This window comes from Lepisma saccharinum, chromosome 12 (genome assembly GCF_977018435.1).
Source record: "Lepisma saccharinum chromosome 12, izLepSacc3.1, whole genome shotgun sequence".
NCBI classification, from domain to species: domain Eukaryota; kingdom Metazoa; phylum Arthropoda; class Insecta; order Zygentoma; family Lepismatidae; genus Lepisma; species Lepisma saccharinum.
In genome coordinates, this window is record NC_139240.1 from 63,569,340 (window position 1) to 63,588,937 (window position 19,598).

At 39.8% G+C, this 19,598-nt stretch overlaps 2 protein-coding genes across 5 annotated transcripts in view; one reads left to right on the forward strand and one right to left on the reverse strand.

Moving 5' to 3' along the window:
• Positions 1–8,855, forward strand: part of LOC145996157 (facilitated trehalose transporter Tret1-like) — a 48,330-nt gene extending 39,475 nt beyond the window's left edge. For all 3 annotated transcript variants that reach the window (XM_083132501.1, XM_083132502.1, XM_083132503.1), the window contains 2 exons: positions 4,936–5,071; positions 6,391–8,855. In XM_083132501.1, the coding sequence (XP_082988627.1) occupies positions 4,936–5,071; positions 6,391–7,664 (1,410 nt within the window). In that variant the 3' untranslated portion in view covers positions 7,665–8,855. The remainder of the gene's footprint in view (positions 1–4,935; positions 5,072–6,390) is intronic.
• Positions 8,856–16,044: 7,189 nt separating this feature from the next.
• Positions 16,045–19,598, reverse strand: part of LOC145996158 (facilitated trehalose transporter Tret1-like) — a 44,411-nt gene continuing 40,857 nt past the window's right edge. For both annotated transcript variants that reach the window (XM_083132505.1, XM_083132506.1), the window contains exon 4: positions 16,045–17,681. In XM_083132505.1, the coding sequence (XP_082988631.1) occupies positions 16,333–17,681 (1,349 nt within the window). In that variant the 3' untranslated portion in view covers positions 16,045–16,332. The remainder of the gene's footprint in view (positions 17,682–19,598) is intronic.

A 19,598-nucleotide genomic window follows, 5' to 3' on the forward strand; every position in this document is an offset into this window, starting at 1 on the left:
CATTTCTTTCATTTCCAAACCACATCAATTTCAGATCAACAAATATTGAGTCAAAATCGAATGAAGTTACACATATTTTACATTAGGCATCACAACAACCTTTCTAATTCCCAACAGTCTCTACAGACTAGTAAGAATATTATGCAAGAAAGAAACGTGTTTCTTATCTACTTGCCAGTAAAACTTGTTTATTGAGCCAAGGAGAACGTATTGGCTGCTCTAAAAAGGAAACATAACGTTGTAACATATCACATAGGTATAGTCACAGACCTTCAGGTACCAGACCGAAGCTATGCTTCTAACATGGGCCAACTTGAAGAAAAAAAATTCGAAGCCGGGAGGTGCTATCATGACGGTGAGCATAACTGTATATTTTCAGTTGTAACAACTATTTTGAAGATTGTGAGTTACTACGCTACACAAGATTGCAATTTTTAAGTTTACTTAGAAGGATATAACTCTACATATTTCACTCCACAAGTGAGTACAAATAATAATTACTTCATAAAAATGAAAACAATATCAAGCATATTTCACACCTTCCTTTACCGACTAAACACGCGTAAATGTACTATGTGTTTCTAATTGTGCAAGTGAATGTTCATGCAGTTATACGAGCGTAATACGTACAGGGTCAACGAAGTTAGTAATGAGGTCTGTTTTGTACAGCGTATATTGATATACTTGTAAGTTGAATCTTCTGCAAATATGGTGTATAAAGAAACAAATTGCCGGACTACTAATTGAGGTGAGTGTACATTAAAGATTGCAATAAGGACAAATAATATTCTAACTAAATCGAGAGAGAAGTTTTATTATTTAATATACAGGGTGGCTCAATAAGTCACTTAACACCCTCAGTACAAGGCCACTGCGGCATGGAATTTGAAATTGGCGATGACCAATCATTGGCTGGCCAAGGGGGAACCACATTGACGTCACCCACACGGTCGGCGGCCATCTTGATGTCCGCCATCTTGAATTCAACTTCAGAATTTTAAATGGGAAGGGGGTCGTGCGACATATCAAAATGGGCTAGAATTTCACGAGAAATGCAATTGTGAAGGTTTTTTCGACGTATCTTTAACCAGTAAAAAAGTTATGACTGAATTCTTGTACCAATTAGCTCCTTTTCGAGGTGTTAGAAAAATGCCTTAAAATTTGTTTAGCGCATCGGTAATGCATCGAGATCAAAGTGACGTCTATGGAGAGACGTTCGCATGCCATTGCACATTATTTTAATCGGATACATCCATGAAGAGCTGTGCATTATGAATGGTTGTCGCGAACAATTACCAGTGTGACGCTTCCATTGAATTAAAAGTCCTTCACAGTGACAAGGCTAATGTTTATGTTCAGAAGGAAGTTGATAAACAGAATATGCAACCCTTGTCATCTGATAACTAACTTTGGACAAAAACTGGTTCATAACGTTCCCATAAGTGTTCTGGTGTTCTTCCCTATTGAAAAAACACTGTAAAAAGTACCTTCTTCCATAAGCAAGGATGAAAAAACCTGTTTATTTAACAAATCCAAGTAACCCTAAGCATTTAAGGTTCCGTTGATGGAAAATTGACTAACCAATCGTGTTCCACACAGCACGTCACACCATTAACTTACCAACACTAACCATTCAGCTTTGATCTGTCAAAAATTGGTTATCAGATAAAAAGCATCGAATATTCTGTTTATAAACTTCCTTCTGAACATAAACATTAGCCTTGTCACTGTGAAGGACTTTTAATTCAATGGAAGCGTCACGCTGGTAATTGTTCGCGACAACCATTCATAATGAGCAGCTCTTCATGGATGTATCCGATTAAAATAATGTGCAATGGCATGCGAACGTCTCTCCATAGACGTCACTTTGATCTCGATGCATTACCGATGCGCTAAACAAATTTTAAGGCATTTTTCTAACACCTCGAAAAGGAGCTAATTGGTACAAGAATTCAGTCATAACTTTTTACTGGTTAAAGATACGTCAAAAAAACCTTCACCATTGCATTTCTCGTGAAATTCTAGCCCATTTTGATATGTCATACGACCCCCTTCCCATTTAAAATTCTGAAGTTTAATTCAAGATGGCGTACATCAAGATGGCAGCCGACCCTGCGGGTGTCGTCAATGTGGTTCCCCCTTGGCCTGATAACGATTGGTCATCACCATTTCCATGTTGCGCGCTGCAGTGGCCTTGTACCGGGGGTGTTAAGTGACTTATTGAGCCACCCTGTAGAATGGAGAACATCAGCCTACAGCAACTTATTATACGTATGGTAGCTACAGTTAATTCTTCGTAGCTATTTCTAAATGTTTTTATTTGGAATGATCTTATGTTTGCAAAAGAACAAAGTAAAACGATTATTGTATAAATTATTCGCCATGGTTCGCCGAACCTTGTACAGTCACGGACAGTTCTGGGTTGTAATGAATGCATTGGCTTTGTATGGAATTATTACAACCAAGCAGTGTCCGTGACTGTACCATCGCAATCAATATCCCATTTAAGTACAAAAAATATTTTGTACATACATTAAACACGAAGCCAAAATTTATGCATCAATCTTTGGACAATTATCCATATATTGGAACTATACGTTATTTTATTTTATTGCTACAGAATGTATAGTGTTATTCCTACTTTCGGTGTTATGAAGCGCACTTCTCGTGTTGAAACTCACAGTCGTTCATTCTGCAGGCTCAAATCAGATTGTGCATCTCCGCCATATTTCTTCCCCTCCGGGCTATGCGCGAGCGAAGATGCGCGACTTCAAACAAAAGCACATCGTTTCCAGTCTGAAATTATAGGCCTGTAGTAGATGAAACTCAAATTACACTATGATAGTTATCATTGTTGCTTCAGTGCTAAGTAGTAGCGACGATTGGGTGCCAAAACTGGGGGCAAGAACAGTTCGCTTTCTTTGGGTAGACAAGGCTTAGCATTAAGAGGGGGTAGTGTTAGGGCAGAAAGTGGGGGCAACTGGATCCCCACACTCCTCTTAATCGCCGCCACTGACTCTAAGCAATTTATTATTTATCTCTCATAATTATCAATGGGATGTAATCAATCAATCGCTACTATTATAGTATGGGGGTGACACCTATAAATCATACATTTCGCACTTTTTTACATTGCTAACGTACTATTTTGGAATGCGGAACATTTACATTTCCTAAGGTGAAATAATGCATTTCTAACTAAGATAATGTATATTTCTAACATTTACGAGTACTTACTGTTACTTGTTATTTCGATTCCGGAACACATTATGGCGGGCGATAGCGTACTGGTTCAGGGTGCGTTGTGCGAGTGTTTTGTCGATTTATGCAGTGTTGCAACCTCGTTCACCGGAAAATACCCGGATTTGAAATTATGCTAATACCTCGCAAACCATTGACGTTAGCCTCACAAACCATTCACGTTACCCACAAAACTATTTTCCGTAAGGTTAAGTTAGGTTAGGCAAGCATAGTTAAAAAAAAAAATCTCGATACGTCATGTTCTAGTGAAAACACGGCGAGTTTGAAACACTGACTACGGGGAACATTGTGCTCTCGTGCAGAAAGCAAATGGCGGCAGCAGAAACAGCGTGTCGGACAGAGATTTTCGCAGAAAACAACATGCATTCACATTAAAATGGATGAAAACTACATTCACGAACTTCCACAACGCTACAGAAAATGATTTCCGTAAGTACTTTCTCCTGTAAATTTGAAGAAATCCGTCACCCCTATGCTATATGTTACCCAATCAATCTTTTATTTTGGACCTAAGAGCTTTTAAACAGTTTCTTGCCCGTGAGTACATAATTGCTTTATATTTTCGTTATATCTTCCCTCCCGATTATTTTACAGAAGTTATATTAAGACTATTTAGAACAACAATAAAATCATTCCCCTTTACAATTGTATGTTACATTTTCTTAAGAATGTTAAATCCCAGTCGAACATCTGGATTGACCAACAAGTCAAATTTATAACAAATTGAACTTTTAAATTATGTAAAGTTTTGTATAATGTAATTCTTTCCATATTATACGTATTTTAGACATTCCAGTATTATATGATAGGGTGCAAACCAGATCTTCGGTTTTCCTAAGCACCATACGTAGCTATATTTCAGCCAACTTAAAGGAACCACACGGTTAAAGAAATGTTTACTCTGATGATAGCATCTTCAGGCCAAGTATATTTACGTGTCTGGAATACACGCTAGGGCTGAAGGAACCAGAGATAAAAATTGGTGTCAGTAGCAGCTATATTAGCATATCGGACCCTAACTTTTGTAAGCTCCTTTGTGCCTCACAGCATATGCATTAAGTTTTGTTCCATCAATAGGATTCGACTGCTTCACCTCAGCCATGAATCCATATTACTATTTAATTGGCAGCTGTATTTGAAGCAGTCGGTCTACGTTGCTCACGACCATGCATGTGCTAACTGGTAAAGTAAATGGTAAAGTTCCCTGTGCATATAGTACAGTGCCATGACGGCACATTTAGGGGCTGCGACCACTTTGGAGGTGATGTGATCAGCGCCACGCTCCGGCCGCTTTACCTCCCAGGTACCCACTGATTTGAGAAACCTCGGGAATCGAACCCGGGTCTCCCGCGTGGCAGTCAAACGCCCTATTAAGGTTTTAAATATGTTTTAGGTACTTTGGAAAATAAATGTTGACAGTGCCAGTTTATTATAAGTTGCTGTTTAAAATTCTGCAGATTCGCTAAACTTTTCAGCGCGGACTCCCCTCAAGTTTTCATACTCAAAATTTCTCTCACTTTTCCTCAAAACTCCTATTCTTATGCAAGATCTCCAAGATACCGTGTAAAATGATGGAATGACAAAACTCATACACTTCCATGAGGCTATGGTGCCTCTCAAGTTAGCTTTGAGACAACTTTTATGTAACTCCAGATTTTTCTTGCATCTTCTCAGATTTTTGCTACGTGTGTGCTGAACCTCATCATGATCACGTATGGAATGGCTCTTGCCCAGGTTACTATCGTCATTCCAGCCCTCCAATCAAACAGCAGCGACTTCCAAATCACAAACGAACAAGCTTCTTGGTATGGTAAGTTACTTATCCTCGAAAGGGAATAACAATAAGTTTACTCCGTAGATATTTGTGATGTCTTGATATTCAATAGTACAAATTTTGCAATGTTTAGAGCAGATAATTGGAGGGATTCAGAGTTCTTTTGTTAGGTTCAGCAACTCTTAAAAGTTTCTACACTTTGCAGACAAGTGATTTAGGTACTGAAACAAATTCTGTATTAACTGAGACACGCTAAAACAAATTCTCCAGCTAGAGTGTCCAGAGTAACGCTCTCAAGTTCTGCTCGATTTTTCAGACCATCTTTCAACAAGATGGGGCACTGCCTCACTTTGAGTCTCATGTGTAACGTGTGATTGATATTCACTTACCAGATATACGGATTGGAAGAAACGGATCTATCCCACGACCGGCAAGAAGGCCAAGACCAAGGTTTACAGTGAAAAAAAATCTTAATGTGGACCCTCTATATGAAAGAATCAGACCAGCAATTGATAATGTGTGGACTGAAATTGAGTTTCGTTATGACGTGTCTCGTGCTGTCAGTATTGCGCACTTTGAAACCTACCAGCGTAGGAATTCTGTCCGGAATGTATTTCAGTTAATGCAGAATACGTTTTAGTGTGTTTCAGTTGATGCAGAATTTGTTTCAGTTGATGGAGAATTTGTTTTAGTGTGTTTCAGTTGAAGCAGAATATGTTTCAGCGTGTTTCAGTTAATGCAGAATTTGTTTCAGTTGATGAAGAATTTGTTTCAGTTATTGCAGAGTTCGTTTTACTTCCTACTTATTTTTTATGATTATATCATCATTTATTTACTAATTTCAAGGGTACATTTTAAAACAGTAGAAAGGAAATGATGAATTGTTGGAATCAGGGCACCGACTTTTAGAAAAGAATTTACCGAGCCGCTGTCTGACGAAGGTTGTGAACCACTACTGTACATCTGAATCCTCTTTGCTTTGATTTTTTTTTGATTTGATTTAGTTTATTTTACTTCGCGTTTTGTGCCTCTTGGCTAATTTGCGAAGATGGGAATGAGTGATGAAATGATGAAATTGATGAATGGACATTCACAAACAACCAAGCCCGACCAGGATTCGAACCCGGGACCAAATCCTCTTTGCGAGTGTCCCTTCATCTTATCATCACTCATCCTCAACGTCGCAATTAACCAAGTGGCAGAAAAGCGACATGAGATAACCTAATTCAACCAGTGGTACAGCTTTAACATGAGAGTGTTTAGAGATCATCAGACAATATGTCTAGCGTTATCAAAGTTTATTGTTTACGGTAAACTAGTTTCGTCACTAATTTGACTCCTATTTGCAATTTCAGCTAGTTCGAGCTACATGTGCGTTCCATTTGGATGCCTTATCTCAGGGCTATTACTAGACTGGATAGGGAAAAAGACAATGATGATCTTCGTGTGTGTACCGTTCGCTGTGGCGTGGATCCTGTACTATGTGGCTACCTCTGTAGAGATGCTCTACACCTGTTCAATTCTGGTTGGCCTGAGCGCGGGTCTCATGGAAGCTCCTACACTCACCTACGTTGGAGAGATCTGCGTACCATCCCTCAGAGGACCATTGTCGGTGCTCTCCAGCATCACAGTGCCAGTTGGCGTCCTCATGACGTTCATACTCAGCATCTACCTGGAGTGGAGGACCATTGCCATCTCGTGCATGTTTGTACCGATTGTCACCTTGGTGCTACTGTTCCTTATTCCCGAGTCTCCTTATTGGCTACTCTCAAAGGGACGCAAGGTTGAAGCTGAAAGGGCATTGTGTTGGCTGAGGGGCTGGACGGATCCGGGCGAAATTCAGCTAGAGTTATCCCAAATGTCAAGCTTTGTCAGTGTCATGCAGACGAACGCTACGTTTGTCGACAACGTGAAGATGGCCTGCCAGAAAGATTTCATCAGGCCGTTCACAATGGTGGCATTCTTCTTCATGGTGCAGAACGGTTCCGGGATCTTTGCCATAAGACCGTACGTCATTGGGATTCTGGATAAGTTGGGATCTCCCCTTGATGAGTTCACTTCCAACATGCTCTTCAATTTGGTGTACCTGGGTGGTGGTCTCCTGTGCGTGCTTCTTGTGAAGATTACCGGGAAAAGGCCATTGTCCATAATTTCCTGCGTTGCGGTAACGATATGCACCCTTGCGCTGGGCATGTTCTCCTACTTCCGACTCGCCATGGAGGTAGACGTTCCTCTAATTCCCCTTGTACTTTTCTTGGGACTTTACTTCTTCGCAAGTCTAGGAATAGGATCCATCCCATGGTCGCTCCTGAGTGAAGCGTTCCCGATGAGACTGAGGGGGATCGGGAGTGGTACCTCTGCTTCCCTGGCGTACGCAGGCAGTTTCATCATGACAAAGACATTCGTGAACATGCAAGACTCGCTCAACCTGCATGGTACATTCCTAGTGTACAGTGGACTTTCTTTCTTGGGGATCTGGTATCTCTACTTCTTTCTAGTGGAAACTGAAGGACACAGCCTGGAAGAAATCGAGTTGTACTTCGGTTCGGATTGTAAGGACACTCCTCCCATATCAGTGCTTGATGAGGTGGTGCCGTATTCATCAGATGAAGACATATCAGAGAAGTAACTCAACTAAAACTTCCGTACTGTGCAGAATTGTGTGCTGAGGTTCTGTGTGACAAGCTGAGTTAATGAGGAACAGTGTGAGTGTTGGTTATTTCTGATCATTCCAGAATCTCTGTCTTTCGAAGCCTCATACGTGGGCTGTAAATTTAAAAGTGGCAACACTGTCAGAAGGAGGCGATAACAACGTGCATGTGCTATCAGGCATTGAGCATTGTCAGTTGTGACCCTTGTCGATGTGTGGAGTACCAAAAGTGGTCGGTGCAGCGAGTGCTGTTGTGTGTATACGAGGTTGAAATGCACACCATTTTGTTCACTGCCCTAAAACATGTTTGCAGATGTAGAACAGCGATTGTGGATCAAAATCGAGGTGGCACGTGGCAAAAATGTACGAGAATGCCATCAAGACTTGCATGAAGCCTGTATCAACAATACCTAGCCAATGGATAAGTACATTTCTTGAGAAGGTTGGGATGTGTCAGTGAGAACAACCTCAACCAGAGGAAAATTGCATCATGCTGGGTTCCCCATATTATCACCATTGTGCAACCATGAGCTACGGCTAGATAATGGTGCTACAGGCTTCATGCAAGTCTTGATGATATTCTCGTGCATTTTTAGCACGGGCCACCTGTATTTTGATCCACAATCGATGTTCTACATTTGCAAGCATGTTTTAGGGCAGTGAACAAAATGGTGTTCATTTCAATCTCGCGCACACACACAACAGCACTCGCTTCACCGACCACTTTTGGTACTCCACACATCGACAAGGATCCAAACTGATAATGCTGAGTGCCTGATAGCACATGCACGGTGTTATCGCCTCTTTCTGACAGTGTTGCCACTTTTAAATTTACAGCTCATGTACTTTGCCTAAGCAAAACTATTTTTGAATATATGAACATGATTTTTCAATTGAATCAATGCCTACGTGAAGCTCAGAGACTGAGATTCAACTCTTCAAGATCCGAAACACACCGAGATGGCTAGAACATTAATATGTATATGGAGACCATCAAACAATCTTAATTGAATATACTCACATGTATATCCAAAGAATCTTGTATTTGCTCAACATTATGCTTCCGATGAATGGATAATATCGTGAAGAGAGAATATATTGAAGGTCCTTACGAGTGCCTTGTGGAATCGAGGTACAATTTGTATTAGCGAATAATAATACAAAAATTCTCATATAGACTTGACTTTCCATCACATATTACTCTCGCACAACCAATTAATTCTGTATTCCAGCATAACGTACAGTTTACCTCTGTAGCAGATGTTTAACGTAACTCGATGTCAAGTGGCCTAGGGATCCCCTGCTCGACCATTTTCAATTTGGATGAAAGTTCTACAGATAACACCATTAAGCCATGTTTCCATGATAAACAAAACTCAATATGCTGACCAAGGCAGAATTTAATTTTATTTTAAACGTAACGTTTAGTTTATGTTTTAAAATAAAGTTAATTTATGCCTTGGTCAGCATATTGAGTTTTTGGTTTCAAGTTCTACAGGTTGTGCACATGTATCCCGCATGGAGATATGCAGAGTTTCAGATTCGTAAGTAGTTTGATTGGGGCACCAGAGCGGCTTCTGTGAAAGTCACTTTTATAATGCCGTGGCAAATGCGAATAGTACGATGAATTTGTCCCAAATTTTAGCAAGGTGTAACAACTGAGTAAATTGCTTCGAGAGGCTGGCATTTTTCCAGTTCATGAGCCAAAGGCATATCGTAATGGTGCTTAAATGGTGTCCTGCCTGCTCAAATATTTATTGAGTTATCCATCCTTAACCCCCTCCCCCATAATTTAGTTAATAAATTTGAACCCAATTTCAGCGCGTATAATTAGACTACTACATATATATATATACGTTTTTGCATACATAAAAGCGCAAAAAGGCAACATACCGGGTGGCCAGAATTAAAGTTACCCAACTCAGAACCCTCTGTAGCCTGTTTGAGGCATCGTAGAACTCTGGAATTTGGTGAATCCACTATGCAGACCATGGGGAAGAGGATGGCGATAAAAATAGTTCAATTTTCCGCCACCAGGTTGAAATGTGGCGCTGTACTTCCATGATTGGTTGTAATAATGACGTAAACTGCTCCAATTGGTTATGGATTTGCCTTTACCTTGCAATCTTGCAATAAACGAGAGATTATTTTCCAGCAACTTCCAGCCACTAACAAATGTCTTTCTAAGTAATAACTCAGCTAAAACACTCAACGTGAGTGCTGAACAAAGGTTCGGAAGTGATCACCATGCCATTAAATAAGAAAGAACGTGCATTGCTGGTGAAGTTGTTTTATAGAACGGTAGTAATAGTTCAGCTGCACTGCAAGGTTATCGTAATGCGAAAGGGGCCCATGACGACGCATTATTACAGCGCCACATTTCAACCTGGTGGAGGAAAATTGAACTTCTTTTATCGCCATTCTCTTCCCCATGGTTTGCATAGTTGATCCACCAAATTTCAGAGTTCTACGATGCCTCAAACAGGCTACAAAGGGCTCCGAGTTTGGTAACTTTAATTCTGGCCACCCGATATATGGTGTGTGAGTGAGTGAGTGTGGTAATTGAGAAATTCCTTGTGTGTTTTTTGGGGGAGGGGATGTAGACAGCATGCCCGGGGAGTTGGTAGTTATTCAGGACATGCATGCTCTTAAAGGACTGTCACTCACATTCAAAGAAATATTGGGGACATTCGTCAAAGTATTTCGTCTCAATATTTAAAACTAAATGCAATGCTGCAACTTTATTCTATGTTAACAATCTAAAATTGTCATTTCGATAATAATTCAAGTACTTTACATAATTGTTAGAAGATTTAAGGCATTTTACATATTGTTGCTTTATTTAAACTTTTTGATTTACCTTTGTTTTGCATTGTAGCTCAACCTTGACACCAGAAAACAATTAATTTCTCCCTTAAATGTTACATTTTCCCTTTAACCACTAGAATATCCAGAGGCCCATTACTTTTTCTGTCATAAATGATTTATTTTTCATCATTACAATTCACACACATTAAAATAAATATCTTATTAAGTGAAAGTCAGTGATCTGTCCCACCCATGACACAAAATTGTTCACTTACAGCTACAAATCTGGAAAAGTATTCTAATGAGAGTCAACAGTATTAAGTTTTATAATTTACTGCACGGAAACTAAATAAAATGTTGCTTAACTGTTAGTAAAATAGTTACTTTGATATAAAAAAATGTTGTCTATGCGTCACCCGTGGGAATGGAATGCACCGTTGGTTTTTTTTTAATCTAGATACCCGATTTAATTTCACTATAGGCATTTATTAGACTAGTTTTAATCCAAGTCTGATTTTAAACTGTGCATGCATATGCTATCTAGCATCGCTTTTCTGACACTTTTAGTTTGATTTGCTTTATTTTACTTCGCTTTTTGTGCCACTTTTGGCTAATTTGGGTGAGGCAGTCAAGCGGGAAGATTTTAAAAAAATCGCAAAAATAGAGCAAATATTAGTTAATTTTTGAACATGAATGTAATGTACACGAGTTGAAATTACTAGTGTATCTGAAAAAAGTTCATTTTTTTTTAATATTGTGTCCGTAAGATGGCGTCCTAGGTGTTGCACACATTGTCGGAGTCTCAGAGTAAATCCGCCCATGACGCTTCGTAGCATCTCCAACGGAATGTGGATCTCTTGCCGAATTCACTCCTTCAAATCATCCCTGGTTCTTGGAGGGTTGTCCTTGAATACTTTGGATTTGAGGTAACCCCCAAAGGAAAAAGTCGGGAGCCGGCAAATCGGGTGAACGGGCAGGCCACGGAATATCGCCGAATGTGCTGATGAGACGACCATGAAATGCGAGTCTAAGCACATCCATACACACTCTGGCAGTAGTTGCACCATCTTGCTGGAAGAGTGTTTCTCCATATGGGTCATAGTCATCGAGGACAGGCAGGAAAAAGGTTACCAATATGTCAGCATAACGTCATGGGTGGATTTACTCCGACTCCGACAATGTGTGCAATTTTAACTCATGTACAGTACATTCATGTTAAAAAAAATAACTAATATTTGCTTCCTCTATTTTTTGTGATTTTTTAAAAATTTTCCCGTTTGTCTGCCTCACCATATATTTATACGACAAATGATAGAAAAAACAATTTTTTAAATACTTAAATTTTTTTATCAATCAGAAGGTTTTTCGGGGGACTGAACGCTCAAAACCCCCAACTTCGGCACCGCCCCGTCTCAGTTATGCGCTAGACATTAGGCACATAGTGGTTTGGATTTCACTTTAAACTGTAGATCCAGTCCCGACTAGCCTTACTGTGCATGAAGTGAACTTAAAAGCACCAACTCAATCACTCAACCAGTCATTGTATAGCATCACTATGATTTTTCTTGCCCACAGCAACTAGACAGACACTTAAAGAATGAGAAAATGGAAGGCAATTGAAACAATGGAAATGGACCTTCACTGTACAGTAATCAAGTTATTAGATCTTGCACTCGGATTTTCCCACATAAACGCACACTATCACGGCACGTGGTCACCTTTTGGCAAGGTTCTTTGACGTAAGCAAGCATTGTTTGCCTACATAGCAATGGGAAATTATTCCAAGAACAGTGAAGCATTGTCCAAAAAAAAATCCCAAGGTGAAAGAAGAGAAACAAGTGGTGAGCGTCAATAAAAACTTGTAAAAGATTACGTAACACAACATAAAACCTTTCCAATTTCATGACCTAGGACACGCCAGATATGCTGGCAAAAGTTCGAATACACACCCAAATCTGACGCGCTATTATTTACTTACTGATGGCCTGATGAACTGAGTAACTCACTAATAGGGAGCGGATTTTCAGATAAAAACATATTTTTCTGTTGCTTCGAAAGTCTGCTAAACTCGGTAGCAGCACAGAAAAGGAGTGTTGACCATATGATTGTAATGTAATCTGAGAAGACTTATTTTACAAAAAAAATGCATAATTCTACCTTTAGTACATACAGTAGACTCGCGATTATCCGAGCTAATTGGGACCGAGACTACCTCGCATACGGAAAAACTCTGATAATACGGAGATAATGTGCTAATAGGTCGTAAATGACGAAACTAACACTTAAAACTGTATAGTAATTATTACTAGTACAACATAATGAGAAGATTACTTTTTCAAAAAGTCTTTCATAGTTTTTTGGACACACCTTTTCCGTTTGCCACTCATACTACACTACTGGCTTAGAATAGGCCTATACAAAGATTTAAACCACCGTAACAATCGGATACACCGACAATGTAACTAACAAGTGCAGCGCGGACGGTGACTTGACTCCAACTTACTAGTCAACAAACAGGGGGTGCGTTATGAAGCGCGATGTTTTCCAACCACTCCCTCGGTTAACCCGGAGCCTCGGTTAATCGGGACTCTGTTAATCGGGAGTCTACTGTATAACATTTCAAGTGATAGGGCATAACATTTACATAATTTGGACATTCCGGACAAAATTATTTTGGAGTTAAAACACGAAACACGCTGTAAATTAGTAAATTACTATCCCATTCGGGGCCCCGCAACAAATCATTTTAGAGCTTTTGCCTGTGTTGTGCATGAGTATGACAAAACTAACGCGTCATCCAATGCGATACTTCCAAGATTTATTCAAAGGTCGATGTATAGAAAACAGTCTGGGGTTTCTGTCTGCAAAACTTTGTGAGATATGATAGAAAAACTGTTTTGCAAGACAGTGAAGGAAGTTAGTGAAAGGAAATTGAGCTATCAGACATACATCTCATTAGTACTGTAATTGTTGCTGAATGTATTATAGGGTGTAGTGGGGAAATATGAAGCTTTAAGTTGACTTGTGTGCGTTATTTATTTTTGAAACTTGTGGATTTTACGTAAAAAGGTAAAGGTAAAGTGTTCCCCTGTGCATAGCACCACGCCATGAAGGTAGGGTGACCAGACATACTCTTTTTAAGAGTATTATACTCTTGTAGAAGTTCATATACTCTATACTCTTTTCAATTTACAAAAATTCCCAAATATACTCTTTTCCTTGCTATTTAATTTCATTCATTATTTTACGCGCAAAAATGCCTTAAAATCCACAGAACGGAAAACTTCAAGATGTCAACAAACTGAAGTATTTATTCCTTGACTCAAGAATTTCCTATGAACAATTTGAAGTGTCATTTTCATATTCAAACAACAAACAAAACATATTTCAAATTCATTGGAAGGTACTAGTTTACTATCCTTCGGACACATTTATTTATTTTTACAGAAGAAACTACTTACTGTAATAAGTATTGGAAATAATTGCGAACCATTGGCGCGTGGTTAGGTTAGTTCTGTTAGGTTAGGAAACATAGTTAAAATTTCATCAAAACAACATTGATACACCTTCAGGAATGTTCCGTGAAGCAGATACGTAAGTACAAATGTCAAAAATTGACGAAACGAAAGAATTAGATAGTAAAATTTTACCGATACCGATACTTGAAAATTGCAATAATTAAAATTTGTTCAAAATATTGATCAATATTGGTGTGTAAATATTCTCCTCCAATTATATGCATCAACATACCAAGAAATTTGCTTTAGAATATTCAAGAATTGCATCAGAATATTAAAATAGATGTTATGTAGTCACAAAATATAGTTTTTTGTGCAAAATTAGTGTAAAATAAAAAGGAAGTTTTAATTTTGCATAATTTCAAGGATAATTAGACTGTCAAGAAGTCGCGCTGGATTTTTGCGGACCCCGTGAAAGAGCAGAATGCATGAGCACCTTCAACCTGTAGACTATACTCTTTTTGGTCAACAAATATCTGGTCACCCTAATGAAGGCGTATAGGGGGTGTGGGGGTAACGCCCCACACTTTCTTGATCCGGTCGTGAGTGGGGGTGATGTGATCACGCCCCTGACCGCCTTTACCCCCCCCCAGGGTTTCCCCCAGGTACCCATGTTATTCGACGCTGGGTGGGCGCCGGGGCCGCTTCCACCGTTAGAAAAGTTCCCGGATTTGAACCGGCCGGGGATCGAACCCGGGACCTTGAGCATGGTAGTCAGACGCGTTACCGACTGAGCCACCGCGGCCACGTTTTCTTTTTTACGGATTTTACGTTTTCTTGCTAAATGAAGAACAACACTTTCTACTCTCTATTTTTAACAAATGGAAATCCTAAAAGCGGATTGATTGGTCTATTTTACTTTCTGTTACTTTTGATATTCCCGAAGATTCAGATGAATTATGAAATTAAGGTGAGGAGGGACAATTTCGCATGCATTTATTTAAATATCGTCGGAATTGGCACTGCTACTAAAGAAAATCCACGCATAATTTGAGAGTATAAATTTCTCCCCATGTTGCAAGTGGAAGCGGTTTTTAAAGTTGATTATTAAGCTAGATACCATGTTTGAAAAATGTGATGAATACGTACTTACAGAATCCCATGTATTCCTTATGGAGAGAGAACTTCAAACTGAAGTTACGGCTAAACAAATGGGAGTTTCGACTATTTCTAGCGCAAATATCATCTTCAATGGATCCTTTACCCGATCATATATTTTTTCCGCCATCGGAAGTTTGATATCTCCAAGAAAACGAGTAAAATAATTCTCCTATAAGCGTAATGTATTTCTCCTTGCGTCCTACAGCCATCCTGGCAGTGTTGCCAAACCTGATGTGCATAAAAGAGCTACATTTCACCAAGAGCTAAAGATGACTTTCAAGGGCTAGATTAACGAAGGCTGCATAAAGTGTCTCCTAGGGTAATTTAGGTGTCAGAGGGGTGGGGGCGTTGCTATTACCGTTATCTTTAAAGTGATGGAAATGTATTCTTAGTTTTCACCGCCTAGATTTGGCGGCATTACCCATCTCAATGATTTTATGATGTTCATATGAAATCGAAAATAAAGGATTCCCGGATAATAATATTGACATCTTCACCTTAAGCCACAGCTCTATATATAAAAATACCTGGGGAGGAAAGAGGGGTGTGGGTGACGCAGCCTATATATGAATATCACGTCACGTGCAAAATGTACACTCGTGGCAAAAGTTGGTCCTTATGAGCCGGAGCCAGTGGTGGCATCATGGTGGGGTAGAGGGCGGGTGCCACAGTTCACAGTAACGAATGCACGAAAGAGTCAGATCTGGCTCCAAAAGAGCGAAGTTGGCAACAGTGATCGACAGCTGTCCCAGGGAGAAAGACCTAGAAAAAAATGAAGGAACAATCACAAACACACAAGGACAGAACCCAACACAAGCCCCACAGAAAATCATACTGAATATCTGGACGTCAGAGCCTCATTTTGCACAAATGTAGTTGAGATTATACTGGTGTAGTTGTACAAGCATTAGAGACAATAAACCAAAGACATACTGTAATTTCTAAAAACTCACATTTATTTCACTATCTTTGATATTAAGCTAATAAAAATATATAAAATTTGGCCTGGATACAAGCTATTTCAACACATAGAAATCTTCCCTGTACACGATTCTGACATGATCAAATGAATCGCATTGCACAGGGACATATTTATGAACAATCATTTATAAAATATTCGAAACGGCTAAGCAGTTACGATACTGGCACTTGCTTTTAATACTTAAAAATAAAGAGTTTTCAGGTACAATTATCAAGAACGTTGCACATAATAAAAAAGGCTACCGTTCGTTTGTACACAATACGACTGGTCCGACTTCTTCATGATCAGATGAATACTTCATGATGCATTCAGTGCTGTGGTAAGACTCGAAGTGGGAAATGTTTAAAATAGTGCCAGGTTTGTCTCCCGGCATTGTCATCGATTCTCTGTCGCGGTTTCCTCTGAAGAACTCTTGCACTTCTTCCAGACTCCTTCCGTCCGTTTGGGGCATGAGGAAAATGGCGAAGAAGAATCCGAAGAATGTAAAACCGCTGTAGATAAAAAAGGCACCGTACAACTGCACGCTTTCGGTGAGGTTGATGTATGTCTTCGTGAACACGAAACTGATTAGGTAGGAGAAAGAGGCCGACAGTCCGCTGCCAAAGCTCCTGAGTGCGAGAGGGAACACCTCGCTCACCAGAGACCACGGTATGGGGGCCACACCCAAGTTGGCAGCAAAGGCGAACACCACTAGTGACATCAGCGGGATCCATGGCATGTCGTACCCCTGCACCAGCTTAAAATAGGCGAACAGAGCAAGTACGAACATGGACGTGGACAGTAGAGCGCAGGAGATTAGATACAGCATACGTTTTCCCGCATAGGGGACCACCGTGAAGCACACCAACCCGCTTATGAGCGACAGAAAGCTAAACAGCATATTGGCCACGAACTCGTCTATCGGAGACCCGAGAGTCCTTAGTATATTGATGATGAAGGGGCGGATCTGTGTCATCCCTGAACCGGCCTGGATGACAAAGAAGGCACAGACTATTCCCAAAGGACACAAGAACTCCCTCCTGAGCACCAGCATCACACTCTCCTTGAAGGATTCAGTCCTGTCGGACTTCACCAACGATATCACAGACACGAACTCCTCCTTAACTTCCTCTTCTTTCACCCACCCCCTCAGCCACCTCAGAGATTTCTTAGCCTCGTCCTCTCTGTTCTTGGACAAGAGCCAATGAGGACTCTCGGGAATCAGGAACAACAGGAACAAGTTCACTATGGGGAACGCTATGCTCACAGCAGCCACAGTCCTCCAATGCATCCACAGTCCCAGAAGATATTCAATGAAGATCCCAACAGACACGCAGATGCCCGTGAGTATGGACATGGGTCCTCTGACATTGCGATCGGTGATCTCCCCGACGTACGTGAGGACCGGTGCCTCCATCAGTCCACCGCAGAGTCCTATGAGGGTGACGCTGGAGTACAGCATGACGACGGATGAAGCCTTGTAGAAGATTGCCCATGCTGCGATGAGTGGCAAATTGATGAAGATGGCAGACTTCTTCCTTCCGATTCGCTCCACGAAGAATGTGCAAATGAGGCAGCCAATCGGCACGCAGATGAGGTTGATGCTACCTGGAAGTACAAATATACCATTTCTGAAACAATATACTATCACCTGATTGGAACCTAACGTTATACCCTAGCACAGCCCTGAATTCAGAATAATCTTCCAGCTTTCTTACTTCAGGATCGTGCAAGAGCTTGTCCAAAAGATATAGAAACCGCCTCTAACAACGAATCTGAGTTTATAAACGCACTAGATGTGCAACTGTTTATTTTAGGTTCCTCTTTTTTAGATACGGACATTAAAGGTTGTCACTGACCCCAGATGTTTATTTATTTATTATTTAATTGTGTTTAATACGCGTGGTGTATAATATATTTTATTATTATTAATTTCCATTTTGTTATATTTCGCGAAAATGTTGTGTTGAATGAATATGATGTATTATTATTATGATCACATTATTGCTAATGTAAAATCACGCTGTATAAATTTATATAAATTTTGATTATGACAAAAGAAAAGAAGCAAATGAATGTAAATAAATAAGTGATTAATATATGGAGATATATAATAGTAACGTCCAAGTTTTTATTGAATTTATGAAACTGTAAGCAGATTTCGATAAAAGGAAATACTAGGAAGTTTCGTTGAAGTTCGATCAAAGGGCTTGCTTCGGGGCGAACTTGCACAATACAATTCGCGAGAATCAGCAATTAAAAAACTATTCACATCTATTTCGTTGCTCCTGCATTGTTCTATTCTAAAGCAAATTTCAGAGTATTAGAGGCGAGGCAAACTCTTGTCATAGCTTGTATGAGTTCCTACAGTACAACAATAAAAGAAAAATCGACCTTTGTCGAGTTCGTCCCTAATATCCACAACGTCTCAAATGTTTGTTACTTGTTTAAGAGTGTGCTTATAATTGTTTTACATAAATAGTCAACATGTCTACATTTTCTACTGTCCTACTGACCCTTTATGCTGACAGTCGAATACAAGTATGCTCTAATGTATAAACTGTGAAGCGTTATTGCAAACTAAAAATTGTATAGATTTCGAAGATGATATAAAATAAAAATGCAGATGTGTTTATTTAGTGTTGTGAGCAGTTAATCTACCAACACTGAAAATTGCATTTAAGACTATATTGTATCTTTGATGTAGGGAGAAAATAATATGACATATATTGGACATAATATTTACCACATTACCAATATCACATAGGCTATAGAATGAGATAATAGGATTAATGATCTAAACACATTGTGCAATACAAGATGAATTTTCATTAAAATTTGCGATTAAAACTATTGAACCAACCTTTCTGAGAGTAGAGACAAAAGTGTCTACTAGAGATTATCGTGATATGTCTTTGGTTTCTAACATTATATTTTGGAAGTTAATATGCTCAGGTCCCTTGGACACGATACAAGCCTAACTGCAGCGTTGGATTTGCAACTTTCCAAATCATATGCAATGTAGTGTGCAATTATCTATACGCTCATACAAATGATGGTAAAGGTAAAGGTAAAGTATTCCCCTGTGCATAGCACCACGCCATGAAGGCGTATAGGGGGTGTGGGGGTAACGCCCCACACTTTCTTGATCCGGTCGTGAGTGGGGGTGATGTGATCAGCATCACGCTCCTGACCGCCTTTACCCCCCAGGGTTTCCCCCAGGTACCCATGTTATTCGACGCTGGGTGTGCGCCGGGGCCGCTTCCACCGTTAGAAAAGTTCCCGTATTTGAACCGGCCGGGGATCGAACCCGGGACCTTTAGCATGGTAGTCAGACGCGTTACCGACTGAGCCACCGCGTATGATGGAATATTAATAAGCATGCTTATGAATATTTTGCCAGCTTGAAAATATACCTTATTTAAATTATGAGGAATTCATTGGACTTCCACTGTTTTTTTTTTTTGTTTTTTTTTACACATAGGTATACACAACCATTGGCGTAGGCACGATTTTATTTCTGGG